The 16,242-nt window shown below is 42.3% G+C and overlaps 1 protein-coding gene across 1 annotated transcript in view; it reads right to left on the bottom strand.

Annotated features, from left to right (window-relative positions):
- Positions 1-16,242, bottom strand: part of TJP2 (tight junction protein 2) — a 119,525-nt gene that overhangs the window by 37,106 nt on the left and 66,177 nt on the right. The window contains exons 4-12 of the mRNA XM_019661087.1: positions 15,257-15,381; positions 13,627-13,729; positions 10,757-11,384; positions 7,319-7,422; positions 6,527-6,680; positions 5,135-5,243; positions 4,895-5,028; positions 3,289-3,355; positions 2,292-2,442 (exon numbers count right to left, since the gene is read on the bottom strand). Coding sequence (XP_019516632.1) covers positions 2,292-2,442; positions 3,289-3,355; positions 4,895-5,028; positions 5,135-5,243; positions 6,527-6,680; positions 7,319-7,422; positions 10,757-11,384; positions 13,627-13,729; positions 15,257-15,381 — 1,575 coding nt within the window. The remainder of the gene's footprint in view (positions 1-2,291; positions 2,443-3,288; positions 3,356-4,894; positions 5,029-5,134; positions 5,244-6,526; positions 6,681-7,318; positions 7,423-10,756; positions 11,385-13,626; positions 13,730-15,256; positions 15,382-16,242) is intronic.

The raw sequence follows: 16,242 nt of genomic DNA on the forward strand, positions 1-16,242 counted from the left end.
CAACGAAAATAATTTTATGGTTGGGGGTCACCACAACATGAGGAACTGTATTAAGGGGTCGCGGCATTAGGAAGGTTGAGAACCGCTGCCCTAAAAGTTTCTGAAAGAGAAATGACAACCACACCAGATAAATAGCAAGCAAAGAGATCGCAAAGCCAAGCACAAAAGCATGTCTATTTCTGTTACTTATAGGGCACATATTCTGCCACAGCACGCTCGTGTTTTGCTTCCACATCTCAGGCTGTCACCTTGACAAAAGAGCCGCACTTATAAAACCCGCGACAGAAAAAGAGGGGTTAGTATAGAACTAGTGTACACAGTTCACCAGGTACATACAATTTGGCCATAAAAGAGTTAATTTGCTGAAACAAATTAAAGTGAAAAAAGGCCAGGACAGCACTTCGATACTTGAAGGTTAGGTTGTCCAGTCCTCGCCAATAAATATCCTCTTTCATTATCTATTTAGTAGTCTGCAGGGGCTACCATGTCTGCTGTGAGCCTGCAGTGGATTCTGTATCAGCTACGCTTATGACTGCAAAAGCTTCTCTGCCCCAGCCGATGAGCTCTATCGTTTTCACTCCTTTGTAGACCTGATGGCTCCTTTTGCAGTCAACAGAAAATTTATTCACAACCAAGAATGAGGACCACTGCCTGACCTTCAGATGGGATTACTGCCAAAGAAGCCAGATCCCCAAGTTTCTTCCTTGTCACCAGGGGATAATAGGAAACAAGACATTTTCTGAAATATAAGCACTGTGTACCATAACTTCTAGCTGTGAAAGCGACTCTCCCCGTCTTCAACAACTTCTAGAGAGGTCAAGCTGTCAAGCCCCTAGGTGAATTCTCTTTTTTTTTTTTTTCATGGAAATTCAGAAAATCCTTTTCCCCCCAGGGTACAAAAGTATTTTATTCTTGAACTTTCATGAGCAAAGGCTTCCAAATTCCTAACTGATTTCCTATGGCCCCACACTCGTTAGAAAACATGCTTTTGCTTCTTGGGCATCAGCCCAAGAGTAAATTGGTATGAGCTGGCACTCGGATGGGATTCTTATCGGTAGCACTTGGTAAGTGGTGTTTCCTAGGATCATGTGGTACCACGAGGTTCACTCAGGTACACTTAGGCTTCTAGGATCCTGACCAGAGCCAAAGGGGGTCTAGAATGTCACCGCAAAGCTTCAGCAAAGCTCGTGATCAGGGTTTGCCCTTCACCTGCTCCAGAAATGAAATCTGAACCACTGCGACGGGCCCCGAGCCAGGAAGGAAGAGGGCCGCCTGCTTCTGCTCGGCTGCCTGTTTCCTCAGGAATTCTACAGCGTTTTATTCCCTTTCCTTTGAGCGTCGATGCTCTTACCAGACTACCTAGTCACTCCTACATAAGAAATGCTAGTTCACAGAAGCAGAAATTCCAGGGAGGACACTTTCCTAGTGGTCTATATTTGTACAGCCACAAGGTACCTGACATTCTTTACGTTTATTCTGAAGTCAATGGAAAACACATCACACGTATCTCATAAAATGTCAAAGCTGAATTGGTTATCATTTTTTGAAAACCAACAGATGATACAAACAAACATATATAAAGTACCTTTAAAAAGTACCAATATGTGATTAACCAAGATTTCCCCCTCTTGGACAATTTTAGATGTAAATAACATATTGAATGTCAGCGACTTATTATGTTCCAATGGGGAAAAATAAAGTGACATTGACCTTCATACTCCGCTAGGCGCCTTGTGAGGGCTATCAATTCTAATCTTCCCAGGGTCCCTGCAAGGCGGGTATTCTTATCCCCAATGAACAGATATAGAAACCCGAGTCTCAAAGGCTGAGCCAGGGTCACAGAGCTAATGAGCGGCTGGGATGCGATCGAATCAGAAGGTCTGGTGCCAACACCTACTTTTGTTCAATTACAGTACACTGCCTTTAGAAGTGACAACCAGGCAGGAGAATCAATGAAAAAACAAACATTAGCAAGATCTTTTGAAAGATCTTCCTCCTAGACCTTTAGTTAAACAGTCTCAATTTTTTTGTTAATCAAACTAACAAAAATCTTAGCAAGGGTGTTGCACATTACATAAATTCCCACAGACGTAGCAGTGAGTTTTGGGTTCCAGGACTCAGGAAACAAGACCTCATTTTAGGGAAACAGAGACCTTGATGCTGGGCTTCAACAAACCTGCAGCTGATCTATTTTCACGAGCCTCCCTATGTCCACCCTCCTTATGTAAGAGCCCCCAGAAGACCCCACTCTTTCCCAGTAACTTCTAGAAACAGGGCTAGGCTTTCCTTACCTTTAGAATCTGGTCCCCTTCTTGAAGGCCTTCTTGCTCTGCCGAGGTACCCTCCTGAATGCCAGCCACAAATATCCCAACGTCATTGCCACCAGCCAATCGAAGGCCCACGCTGTCTCCCTTCTTGAACCTCACCATTTTGGTATTGGGGCTGCAATGGTTTCAATTGCAGAAAAGAAATATGGAAGATTATTTTTGTCAAGGGGGACCAACATTAGCCCATGAGAGATTTAATTTCTTCTAACTATAGGGTGATTTACAGTTTAAGACTCTTTCCTTTTTCCCATGTAATCTATAATTTATCCTCCTTGGGACTGTAAGATGGATATAACAGGCCCACTTTACTGGAGAAGAAGTAGAAATACAGAAAGTTTACGTGGGCTCATTCGAGATTAGAAAGCAAAGAAAGGGCAGGATTAGGGCTAAAATCGAGGTCACCCAACTCCCAGTTTGGGATTCTTCCAAAGGAAAGCCTGCGCCACCCCAGGGCTCTTGAATGGACACACAGCCTGGGTCCAGAAAGCCAGAGGCTAATCCAGGAGCTACTACTCTTGACCTCCACTGAACCAGGGGTTCTCAGTGTCAAGTGCAGAGCACTGCGTCACTTTCTTCTCCCACTCACTGAGACCACCATGTCACGGCTGCCCTGACAAGAGACACCATACTTAAGGAGTACTTCCCCTATCTGGGAGTTATTGACCTGGGAAACTCAGATATTCAGAATCACATTCTGGAGAAGAAACCAGGTAAATGACAAAGCAGACAAAGCAAACATCACAAACTTTACCCACTTCTACATTTTACACTTCCTACAAATGATTTCTCTTTCCAATAACTACTTGTAATAGGGGTTGGTTAAAGGTGCCTGATTATAAGCAAAATCACCATCTTTAGTTTAAAAAACAAAACAAAACACCATTCTTCTGGATTTCAGTTAAGGAGATAGAGCTGTGTGGAGAAAGAAAGGGGGGAAAAAAAGAAAGACTGAAACACATACCCGTATATGGCTTCATCTTCAGGACTAGGACGAAGAAAAGTTCTCGGCACTGGTTTTGGTTGAGGAGCTATGGATTAAAAAGCACCCGTCATTATCAACCTGGACTAAAAGAAGTTTGTTTGTTTGTTTCAAAATATAAATCTCACAAACCCACCAAAAATTTGAATCTGTACCTTATGCTACATATATGTCATCACATCAAACATCAAAAGTAAGTCTTTAAAGCAAAGTTTAATATTAAGACATTAGCAGGTGCCAATGGTTTCTCAAAATAACTGAAAGGAGAAATGAACCTCCAACAAACAAGGTGCATAATCATATGTCCAAGAAGATAGCATTTTTCATACCTAAAAAACCACATAATAATGCTCTTTCCAAGGGTAGATACTTATGCATGCAAAATCATGCTGATAAGTTTAGGGCGATAGGGGAACGGTTAGGGGGTGGGGTTAAGATCAGAGGTGGGAGATAAAAAGACTTCAAATATGACAAAATGTGACTGTGACACAATAAAAAAATATATATTTGGTCTTTGCTCCCAGTTTCTGAAACAAAAGTCCTAAAAATCCCCATAATTTCTGGGTGCCAGGAGGGTCAGGAGTATCTTTTGCTCTGATATTTGGTCTTTGACACAGGGTTCCTACATCCCTTGGAATTTTCCAGATGATAGGACAGTCCTTTGTTCTAAACAGATGATTCCTGTGGGCTCCTGGATAGCCTCAGGGTAGGGGCTGGTCATCAGAACGGGCAAACCATGGTTAGAAGCTTGGAACTTTCAGCCTACCTGCCCATCATCCAGGGAGGGGGGAGGGGCCGGAGACTGAGTAAATAATTCATCATGCACACGACAAAGCCTCCATAAAAACCCATAAAACTATGGGGTTCGATTGCTTCAGGGTTGGTGAACACATGGAGGTACTAGGGGGGTGACACACCAGAAGAGGGCATGGAAGCCCCACGGTCCTTCCCCATATCTTGCCCTATGCATCTCTTCTACTTGGCTGTTCCTGAGCTGTATCCTTTATAAAAAACCAGTAATAGTAAGTGAAGTGCTTTTCTCAGTTCTGTGAACCTTTCTAACAAATGGTTCATAGCAGTGGTGGCGGCCCATGGGAAGTCCCGGTTTAAAGCTGTTGGTCAGAGGTAAAGGTGATAACCTGGGACTTGTGACTGGCATCTGAAGTAGGGGCATCTTATGGGACAAAGCCCTTAACCTGTGGGGTCTGCACCAACTCCAGGTGGTCAGTGTCAGAACAGAGTTGAATTGTAGGACATCCACTTAGTGCCTGGAGAATTCGAGAATTGGTAGTTGGGTGACACATTTGGTGTCAGAGTGCTGTGAGCAGAAACAGCTCAAGGGTAAGATAAGGTATAGGAAACAAAAGGACCACAACTAATCAAACATAACAAAATCTGATCTATCTGTAGGCATACAGGAAGGGCTATTAATCTTTCTATTTTTTCACTATGATGAGAGAGAGACAGGAATTCCTCTTCCATGTTTGACAATGACTGTTTTTTTTTTTACAATTTCTCTCTCCTTCCAGCCACCCTCTGGATTTATGAAGCAGAAACTTTGAACGCGATTGTTTAAAATGAGCCTCACCTGGGGCTTCCTCTTGGTACCTGGGTTCCTTGCTGGTCTCTGCGCCCACAGCAGCTGCAATGTCCCCCGTGGACTTAAAGGGAGTGGGTGTGGCACCCATCCTGGACCATCTGCCCTGCATGTCCTCTCTTGAACTTAAGCACACGTCATGTTAATATCACATAAGGTAGCAGGTTCGCAAATATGTACGTGTGTACACGCACAGTGACGTGTGCAAGGAGAAAATACACAGGGTCTTACTTTGGCCTTTCCTTCAGTTTTTCATTTGAGGAATGATAATCATAATCGGAATACTGCTGCCGCCTCTCCTCTGGAGAAAACGATTGGTTTGACTCTATTTCCGAGATATCTGGTTTTAAAAATAAGAAAAGACTTTTTAATGAAATATTTAAGACCTGTACCAGAAAGTATCCTATTCTCTGGGTAGGAAACACGGGAAACGGAAGAGAGGCAGGCAGTAAATGTGCTATTAGCCTAATAGTCTTCCTGAACTGAAAAAAATCTGATCGTTTGAAGAGAACAGTATTAATTAATAAAGAGGAAGCCAAATACAGATTTTTACATTCCTCTTTCATTACACTTCCCATCAGAGCTGCTACTGAAGAGTCAAAATTCAATTACTGGGCCATATATGTACACACTTATTTTTACCACACAGGTCAGGGTTTCTCAGATGTCAATGCACATACAAATCACCTGGACTCTTGTTAGAATGCAGTTGTTCGGGGTAGGGGGTGGGGGTGGGCGCCTGAGACTCAGGGCTCTATCAAGCTCCCAGATGCTGCTGGTGGGCTGAGCACCACACTTTGAATAGCAAAGAGATAAACTGTTAAGCACCTAGCGTGCTGGGATGACTTCTTGTGCTCCTTTGGTTTTCCTGCACTGCACTCAGGGCAATAACCCAGTTTCGACTTTTGATATAACGGAAGTCAAACTGAGTTTTATAAAGCAATTCTTTTAAAAATCAACATCTGTTTTAAACCTGGAGAACTTAATATTTTTTCTAAATTTTTCTGCACAAAGGCAATGCTAGATGGTTAACTAGGAAATACCATGAATTATGTCTATTGGTAATTTGTGTATGGTTAAAATGTTATCCTATGTATAATTCATATTCAAGAAATGGATAGCTGCATAAAAGAGAAGAGGTGACATGGATTGCTAACCAATAAATGCTATATAAGCCATTCTAATTCTTTATTATAGAGTCTACCCATTCTTGCTCTCCTCCACCTTGTCTTCTCTTTGTTGGAAATATTAATGGCTACTTTTGCTACTTTTAAAAAACCATGAGAAAGTGCAAAAATAAGCAATTTACAATGTATGTAATTAGTTCTTTGAACTGCTCCTACATACATTTTTTTATTAACAAGTTTTGTTTCCAGTGGCCCAATCAGAGACCACTGGGAGTTCACAAGTACACCAGAATTTCAGGTGGGAAACCCAATTTCAACAGATATTTTAATAAGAAAATAATGATGAAACACTTATCTTGTGGAATTAAAAGTTTAAAAGAGAGGTTTTTGATGGAAATTTAACTCTCGGCTGGTGGCTATGCTAAACAGAGACAAGAATGCAGAAGCAACAGGTTTCCTTGCTTCCAGCTAAGCTCACAGCCTCCTCTTTCTTTACCTTCTATTTCTGAGTCGCTGTCATTTAACGATGGGATGTTGATGAGCGTCTGCTTGCTGTCTCTCAACACCACTAGCTGGAGTTTTCCTCTTGACTTTTCTATCAGTTTTCGAGCGTCCGTTAGAGACATGTTCTCAGTTACAGTTCCATTTATCTGCGTTTGTAAAGAACAGTGATGTTATATGCAATACAACTATTCACGGCGAAACAGAAAATTTCCAATTTTCTGTTCTAAAAGTGTAAAGGCTTTGCTCAGCTATTCACACAGACATGGGCTTTAGGATGACTGACTGAATAAAAATGGATTCTCCTTTAAATTAAATATAACCCTGCATGCCTGGATCCCAAATACAGGCATGAGAGAGCTGTAGTGTACTTAAGTTACTCTGCTAATTTATTTAACTTCCAAGCTCAAGACGATGGTTTGGTTTACTGCTGGAACATGTTTCCTGACCAGAGAGGTTTACAAAAACTATTAAATATTCAGCATTCATATACCACCAACTCTCCCTCTCATGTTCCCTTAGTTTAGGGAATAGGACTTTAACTTTAAATAAACAGGGAATAAGAAAGGTATTCTTTGAGACATTTTTAAAACTGACATTAAACTAGAACAAACCTCCGAGTCTGGTTTTTCTGATAACAATTTTCTCAGTCTGCTGCTCTTCCCCGCCTCTGTCTTACTATTGATTCCCATTCCAACAAAGTTTCACTGTATTGGCACTTGAATGTGAAAATGCAGATTGTGAGGCCAAGCATGAATCTCACTGTCCTCTACTCCTGTCTGCCCACCTTGAGAATGATGTCCCCTTCGTGAAGGTTGCCGTCTTTGGTTGCCAGGCCTGTACTAGTCATTTCCTTTATGAAGATCTGACTCCCGAGCCGGAGGCCATACTCTAGGAGACAAACACAGAAACATACACATATTTCATCAACTTGTTCAGAAATCTTAGTTTGTTTTTTATTACGACTATTTAAAAAATGTTTATGAAAAAGCAATTTTGCATGCGGGACATTCTGTAAGACAACTGGCCTGGAATTATCAAAAAAGTCAATGTCATTAAAAAAAAAAAAAAAGACCAAAAGAGGTGGAGTTCTATTGTAGAGTAAGAGATATAAAAACCAAATGCAATGCATGAACCTTCACTAGATCCTTGATCCAATGTGGGGAAAAGGTGGAGGGTGGGGTGGGTCACATTATTTTGGAGCAACTTCAGAATGAACTGCACTACAATATATTAAAAGGGATAGTAATGTTAATGGGATAAAGGCATGGTTATGTAAGAGAATGCTCTTACCCTCAGGAGGTACCTGATGAAATATTCAGGGGTAAAGGGTCACAATGCCTGCAACTTACTTTCAAATGGTCCCAAACCACCACTGACAGGGAAGCGGTGGGGAGGAAACAGAGGGGGAGGCTACAGAAAGAGGAAAAAAGGAAAGAGAAAGAAAACAAATGTGGCAACTGGTAAAACTAAGTAAAAGGTATATTAAGTGCTTGCTATAAAATTAACACTTTTCAAAATAAAATGTTGGGGAGAAAAAAAACCAATTCAGTGCATCTTAATAGGCCATGTGATACTGACAATGCAGTTGTCTAAGGAAGGCGCTTCACTGCACACAGAATAGCCTCCATCTGTAACAATTTAGACCGCGTGGGGCTTGGCACTGAAAAGATTTCAGTGTGTGAAGAAAAGGGGTAAATAAGCCAGGCAAAACAAAAAAGTATTTACCTAAAACCAGCATAGCTCTGTGGAGGTTTATGGGCTTTGAATTACTCAAAAGAAAAAAAACACCATATTTACTAAATATGTATATTTTAAAATATATTAAATACTATTCAGGCTATTCTGATTTTAGTTATTAAACTTGTAAAAACACATATTTTAAAGATAAATTTTGGTTATTATTTTTTTAGGAAGCTACCACAACCTAGCAGGTTTTAAAAGAGGCACATTCAAATTGTATTATTGCTGTGCTGGATAAATTATAAGATTTCAAAATCTTATAATTATGAAACAAAGTAACTTTCTGCCATTTAGAAAAGTTACGAAGTAGGCTTAAAGATAAGTATGAATTGACTTACAGTAAGTTAGCATCAGATCTAACCATAATGATTAAAGGGGTTAAGGTCCACCCATACCTCCTTAGGAAGCTGATACTCAAGAAATTAAGGGTAACAGAGCATCTTTCCTGGGTGACAATTCCCTACTGGCCAGGACAGAAGGCTGAGAAGAGCTCCAGTGATGACTTCTTTCTCATATATCAACAATTCCTTTCTTAAAAACTGCACTTGTATTGTAAGGTTGCAAACAGATTTACTGTTGTGTATGTGGACATCTCTTCAAAGAAGAAAAAAAAAAATCAGTTGACCAGCTTCTAAGACATTTACCAGGAGGCTATCTGGTGCCCAGGAAATATAATAATTGGCCATATAATTGGATCATATTTTTCTTAATCAAATGTAGGTCTTGCCTACTGCCATGTTTCTTTAAAGATTAATTCGTATGCAACTCTAGCCAGTAATAGCTATGTTATTCTGTAATCTCAGCAAAAGGTGGCAAAAAAAAAAATCTTTTAAAAAGTAGACCTTTTCTTTTTTAAAGTGAATTCCAAGTTTGAGGAGCAAAATGGCCCAAGAGTAAAGGGCTGCATCAGCAAAGGGGCACTGCTCCCTTGTTTCCTGGATAGTATTACCAAGACCAGGCATGACCTGGGCAGTCTCTCAGGACAATGTCTTTTTAAACTGTAGGTCACAACCCCTTTAGTAAGTCTTGAAATCAATTTAGTGAGTTGTGACCAGCGTGTTTAAATTTAATGTAATGGAACCTCTCAGAATGCATTACATCAAGTACTATTCCATGAACCTCCTCAAGTCTTTATATGTAGATACATCCTTGATTGTTTGCAAGATGTGGTCCTTACTGAGACAGGAGGAGGAGGGGGAGAAAAAGAGAGGAAGAGGAGGAAGGGGAGGAGGGAAAGAGGAGGAAGAAGATGAGGAAAAGTTTGAAAAGCATTGCCTTAAGAAACTCAAGAACCTGGGGTGCAAACCATGCAAATGTGCATAAGACCCCTCTGAAGGAGCTCTCGGGGCCAAGTCACCTTTCTCAAAACTTCGCTCCAGTCCACCTTTCAATCTGGGAGCAGAATGGTTTTGTTGCTCTTGGGGATTGATGAATTAATATGGCATTATAAATGGTTACACAGATTCTATAGAATCCTTCAACCTCCTAAACCGCACATTCCTCAGAGGTGGGCTATTTAAAATGCAAATCCCCAATCTAAAAAGCAGTCAGTCTTTCCCTTTGTATTCTCCAGTGTGCTTCACCTTTGTTTCCTCTTAGAAGGAGAGCATGAGGGAACAAAAGGAAATAAAAGATTTTCACAAGGAATTAAAAAAGTCATAAGCCAAGAATCAATGCAAGGAATATGTCAACACTGGGCTCTAGAGCCCTGCTCATTCACCTACTCGTTTCCTATCATCTATTTCCAGGAGGTGGAGTTTGAGTTCTAGTCCACCATTTACTGGCTTCAGGCTGTGCAGGCAAGGTGCTTCCCCTTTCTGTGTTCCAGGAACCTAACCTGAGCCAGAGCCCGCCTTGCGCATGCGCATAACCCCAAACTACGCATAACCCCAAACTACGCATAACCCCAAACTATGCTGTACTTTGATACTCCCGCCTGTAAAAGAGGAATAGAGTCTCCTACTAACACACAAGGGGGTTGGTGAGCATTAAATGATACTATTCAGCATAGGCCCTGGCATAGAGCAAAAAACGCAATCAAGGTTAGCTAGAGTATTCTCCTCTATTGTGTTTTCATTAATTTAAGCCGCACCAGGCTCACCAGGAGAGGCTAATACACAGACTCCAGGGACCCACCCCAGTGTTTCTGAGTCAGTGTGGCTGGGCGGGGGCCTCAGAATCTGCATTTCTAACAAGTGTCCAGGTGACACTTATGCTGCTTTGAGAGCCACTGGCCTAGCAGTTTAAAGCAGAATTTCTGCAGTCTCTGCAAGTTCATTGTGCAAGTCAATGAACTTTTCTGTGCCTCAGTTTCCTTGTCTATAAAATAAAGATACGAGTCATTACTACATAAGGTGGTGATGAGGATGAAATGAGCTAATCTGTGCAAAACATTTAGGTCAGTCCTTGCACATAGTAAATGACATATAAGACTTAGCTATTATTATTATACTAGTCCTTTTTCTTCATTAAGCATCACTACCTTCATGTGCTTTGCTTTTCGTCAAAAGGACCCCGATGGGCCTGTCCGTGTCCAGCTGGCCTGGGTGGTCTGGCCGCCCTCTCGGCTCAGGGCTGGGGCTGCGGGAGTGGAGGTGCTCGCGGCTGCGGCTCCGGGACACCTCGTACCAGGCATCTGGCTGGGCCCTGCGGATGTACTCCGCTTCTGGGCTGTAGGTCCGATCATAGACCTGGTCAACACTCCGGCCACGGCTGCTCTCTCGGGCTCGGCCATAGTCGTGGTCCAGACCCCGCTCCAGGCTCCGGCCGCGGCTCCGGTCTCGGGCTCGGCCGTAGTCATCATGGTCCAGACCCCGCTCCAGGCTCCGGCCTCGGGCTCGGCCGTAGTCATCATGGTCCAGACCCCGCTCCAGGCTCCGGCCGCGGCTCCGGTCCCGCTCCCGGCTGCATGGCCGGTCGTGGGGACGTCCCCTCTCCAGGCTGTCCTCCCAGCTGCGGAGCCGGCTCCTCTCACTGTACCTCTCGCTGTACCCACTGCGGGCACTTCTACCGTCAAACTCGTCCACTACCTCAAAAGCCCGGTCATCCTCACTGAGAGGAGGGCCGCCCTGCGGCGGGGCCAGCTGGACCTTCCGGGGCCTCTTGACCACCTGTTAACCAAAACACAGCGGGGACGCAGGACAATCACAATTAAACATCGAGAATGCAGTGGTTAAGAGCTCGGTTCTCCTTCCAGTACAACTGGGTGTCCCAATTCAGTAAGCCTCGGGTTCCTCATGTGGAAAACAGGGCCAGGAAAGACCTCATACGGTTGACAATAAAATCAGACAATGATGATAAAGCTCTCAACACAGTGCCTCCAAAACCTGCTTCTACTCCGTGTGAAAAGCACCACGGGGCTTTAAATCACTGTTATAAAAATGAAAATCCAGAAAGTAAGACCTTCTATATACAACTGCTTCGATTCTCCCAAGTCAATGTCATTTAAAAAAAAGACAAGTCGGTCCAGCCGAGTGGCTCAGTTGGTTAAGAGCTCGCTCAAGAGTACGAGCTCTGAGCAACAGGGCCACTGGTTTGATGCCCAGCCCGAGCTGAGCTGCCACTGAGCTGCCAACAGGTGGCAGGATGGCTCAGCTAAAAAAAAAAAAAAGACCAGTAGGGGAAGAGGGACAAAGAGGAACCCTCCTAGGAGGAACTAAAAGGGACTAAAAAGATTGGGACCACATGCAATGAATGAACTTTGGATCCTAGATGGGGAAGAAAAAAAAATCTATCAAAGATATCTTAGGATATGGACTGGATAGTACATGATATTGTACAGTTATTGTTAATTTTCTTAGATGGGATAATAGTATTAGAGTTAAGTAGAAGAAAGTCCTTATTTAAGAGATACATGCTGAAGGATAGAACTCTCATTCACTAAAAATGTGTTTACATACACATATGGAGAGAAAAATCAAGTAAATATGGCAGAATATTAACAGAAGATATAGTTAATTACATTAATCTTTAAACTTTTCTTTGAAATTTTTCATAATGACAAGTGGAAAAAAAATGAAATACCATGTACTCAGTGCAATCCATTAGCACCGCCCTTAAACCCACTGTCTTCCAAATTCTCATTTTGTGTGTCCACTTGCCCCACTGGAGTAAACGCTCCTTGCAGCACAGACCTGCTCCAAGGCCAAGCGGTCCCTGGCTCATAGTCAATGCTCAACCGATGTTTGCTGAGTGAATGAGTGAGCAAATACATGAATGAACGCTAGAGACTGCTAATATCTCCTAAGAAACTCTAGTTTATGAAGCTATAACAGATCTCGTTTGGGTCTTTACAAATGAGTTTTGGAGCTGGCATTTACTGTCTACATTAATGCTGTTTTACCATTGCTCTCAATCTAGCTAATTCTTCTAGGGAAAAATTGTCTAGGGCCGGCCGAGTGGAGCGATGGTTAAGAGCTGGCTTGGGATGCCAGAGGGTCCCAGTTCGGATCCCACATATGAGGGCAGTGACACTGCCCTCTACAGCTAAGATGCTGAACAACAGCTCAACCTGGAGTTGGGCTGCCGTGAGTCACCGGCGTAGGCTGCAGCCCCTGCTGCAGTGGGTTGCCATGGGCTACTGTATGTAGCCAGCAGCCAGCGTGAGCAGCCAGCAGCCGCCTTGAGCGGCCGTCCAGAAGTCGGCGACTGATCTGCCTCGCCCGGGGAAAAGCGCAATGATGGTGCTGACTTGGGCCAGTGAAGCAACGTCCTCCACAACTAGACTGAAGAACAAAAGGACAGCAACTTGTCTGTTCCCCTTCCCCCAATTCCCCAGCGCTGTTCCCATCCCAATTCCCCAATAAAAATCTTAAAAAAAAAAAAATTGTCTAACCTGGCTTGTAAGGCAAAATTCACTCAGATAAGAGAATCATTGGTCTTAAGAAGTTAGGAGAAAGACAAAGAAGAGGAAGGGAGGAATTACATACTGTATTTCCCCATGTAAAAGACGCACCCTTTTTCGAAAAATTTGGGGTCTAAAAACTGGGTGCGTCTTATACAGTGGTTGTAGGGGTTTTTACTTGCATTTCCCACAAGTGATGGGGAGTTCTATGTATTTTATGATGAATAAAACTTGAGTTCAATAACTTTATGTAATACATTGTTTTCAAATTTCGGGCCCCAAAATTAAGTAAGGTGTGTCTTATACATGGGAGCATCTTACACGTGAGGAAATACGGTACATCTTTGCATCATCCATTACATCGCCCTCCTAAAGTACTGAAGGTACAAGAAGTAGCGGCCCCTCGATTATGTAATTTTGTCAAGGGCTGAAAAGCAAGTGGTAATTTTCTTCGGCGCATTAAAAACAAAATGCTATGAAGGCAAGCAGAAAACAAACCCCAAACTTACAATGGAGGCGATCTTCCCGCTTTTTCTCAGCTGCTGAACAGCAAATGAATGGAGCACACCCTCCATGGGGGTGCCGTTAACCATGACCACCCTATCATTTTCTCTGCAAAGAAAAACAATTAAGACGGAATGTGAAAAACTCCCATGTGTTTACTGCAAATCGTTTCTTTAGGAACAAATACATTGATCTGAAATGCTTATTAAAGGGCTTAATGTGTGATAACTCCCAAGGTTTAATCAGTCAATTCAGTCTGAGATCTGAGGAAGGAACGTTTGGAGCCACCCAGCCCACTTTTTGACACTTCGAGTGTCTACTAGAAACCAGCTGGGGAAATGGACCCACGCCACAGGGTCCCTCCAGGAGCCACTTGACAGGGGAGAGGTCTGAGCACAAATGAATTCCTCTATCAGGCCTCCTTACCCAGGGTGCACTGTGGGCTTCAGGAAGTCTACAAACACCACCACCACCACCCGCCCCTGCCCCCTCCCCCTGTAAGATTTATATCCACTTGTGTTTTGGATGGGAAAAAGTCAAGAGCTTGCCTCAGATTCTTCAAGAAATTTGGAAGTCTCAGAACTCTAACTCTTAACTTTATATCATCTCAAAAATCATTTTAAAATTCTACTTTGGTCTCTGTATGAAAGACTACTAACTTTGATAGAATCACAGAGACTAGAAATGTCAATAGAACCTAAACTCTGGAGCTATCTGGCCAAGGCAATCATATAATTAACTTTAGATTCTGCCCTGAGAAATGATGCTGAGGGACTCAGACATGCATTTTTTTTCAAATAGCATTATCTCTTCACACCAGAAGGTTGGCAGGGAAAACTTGTGTTTTCATGTCATAAGTTTTCCAAATTTCCACATCCCTCTTACAAAATTAGACAATCATTAAGTCAGAGTATCCTCATTAAATTCTTAATGAATATGAATTACAACAAATATAAAGTGTTGGGTAGGCATTAGGGAAAAACAAAAGCATGCCAATGTTATACTCCACGTTCAAATATGGTCCCGAAACCCAGCAGTGATAGTTGTGACAGAACCTTCCTGTGGAAATGAATGCTCTCTTTCCTCCAAAATTTGGATGTTCCCAAAGGGCTTGGGATTGTTAAAACACGGTGTGTTATGGTCTCAATTCCCTCTTGAAAACATATACAGAGGGTGCCAAAAAAAAAAAAATATATATATATATATGTATATATACATATATATATATACACACATATATATACATATATATACACACATTTTAAGAAAGGGAAAAAACCATATTAAAATTGCAATACTCAATATATACCGATAAACAATGAATACAAGTCATGTGTATACATTTTTTTGGCACCCCAGTACACACACACACAAACACACACACACACACACACACACACGCACACGCACATGCACACGTACACACGCACGAATGCGTGCGCTTTTTTATTTTTTAATTTCAAAAGTGTACGCCACCCAAAGCACCTTGTCTAGGCCCAGCCAGTGGGGCTGGCAGGGGTGGGACGCAAGGACACTCACTGAAGCAGCCCATCGGCGGGTCCCCCTGGGAGCACGTCAGAAATGACGATGGATGTTTCTCCATTTTCAAAGTGGGGGTTGTCTCTGCCTCCAGANTGAAGCAGCCCATCGGCGGGTCCCCCTGGGAGCACGTCAGAAATGACGATGGATGTTTCTCCATTTTCAAAGTGGGGGTTGTCTCTGCCTCCAGACACTGCAATTCCAAATCCTCTTTTGGAATCCTGTCCATTGAAGTTGAGAAACAAATTTTTAAAAAACAACAAAAAAAACAACAAAACCTTCCGTAAGTGGCTTTCAGGATTTATGACAAGCACTCCGTAAAATAAAGGTTAAACCAATCACCACAGACAGCTCAGGAACAGTGAGTGGGCTTATAGAAACAAATGAGAAACAAAATAAAGCAGCATCATGGTTAGCTGACAGGTTTATAGAGTGGAAATTCCTTATCTAAGAGAAACAGCCTAGTGAAAGCTGGAAAAGATTGACAGCACAGACTGGAGTTATTGCTAGAAGTTGGCAGGGGGTGGGAAATAGCATCTTCTGTCCAAACAGGGCCGTTCTAATCAAATCACCAAACATATCTGTCCTCATATCCTGGCCTGAGCTGGAACACCTTCAGTTACAATTGAATTCATGCTAAAACCATATTTTTAAAGTATACCTTTAACATCCAAATTAGGTGAGCTGGTGGTTTCATTTTAATATAAGGTGAAAAAAAGTAAATGGATTTTAAAGATAAAAGAAAATCTGAAGATAAACTTAGTTCGGGGATCTTATGACACAGCAAAGCATTAAATGCTTTTCTACATGCATATAAGATGAAAATACAGGTTAATTACACCCTGATTGCTCTAGAAATGTATAACAAGTGAACCCAGATAATCCATTATCCTCATTCGTTTCAGTGTTTAAAAAACCTGAGCTCCTGGGTTTCATCCAGATGATACAGGTATATGTGACTATAACCCTAAATCAGGGTTTGATTACCGTATTTGCCGGCGTATAAGACGATTTTTTGGCCCTGAAAAATATGCCTCCAAGTGGGGGGGTCATCTTATACGCCAGGTACACTTCAGATAGAC

This window comes from Hipposideros armiger, unplaced genomic scaffold, assembly GCF_001890085.2.
Source record: "Hipposideros armiger isolate ML-2016 unplaced genomic scaffold, ASM189008v1 scaffold_335, whole genome shotgun sequence".
Lineage (NCBI taxonomy): Eukaryota > Metazoa > Chordata > Mammalia > Chiroptera > Hipposideridae > Hipposideros > Hipposideros armiger.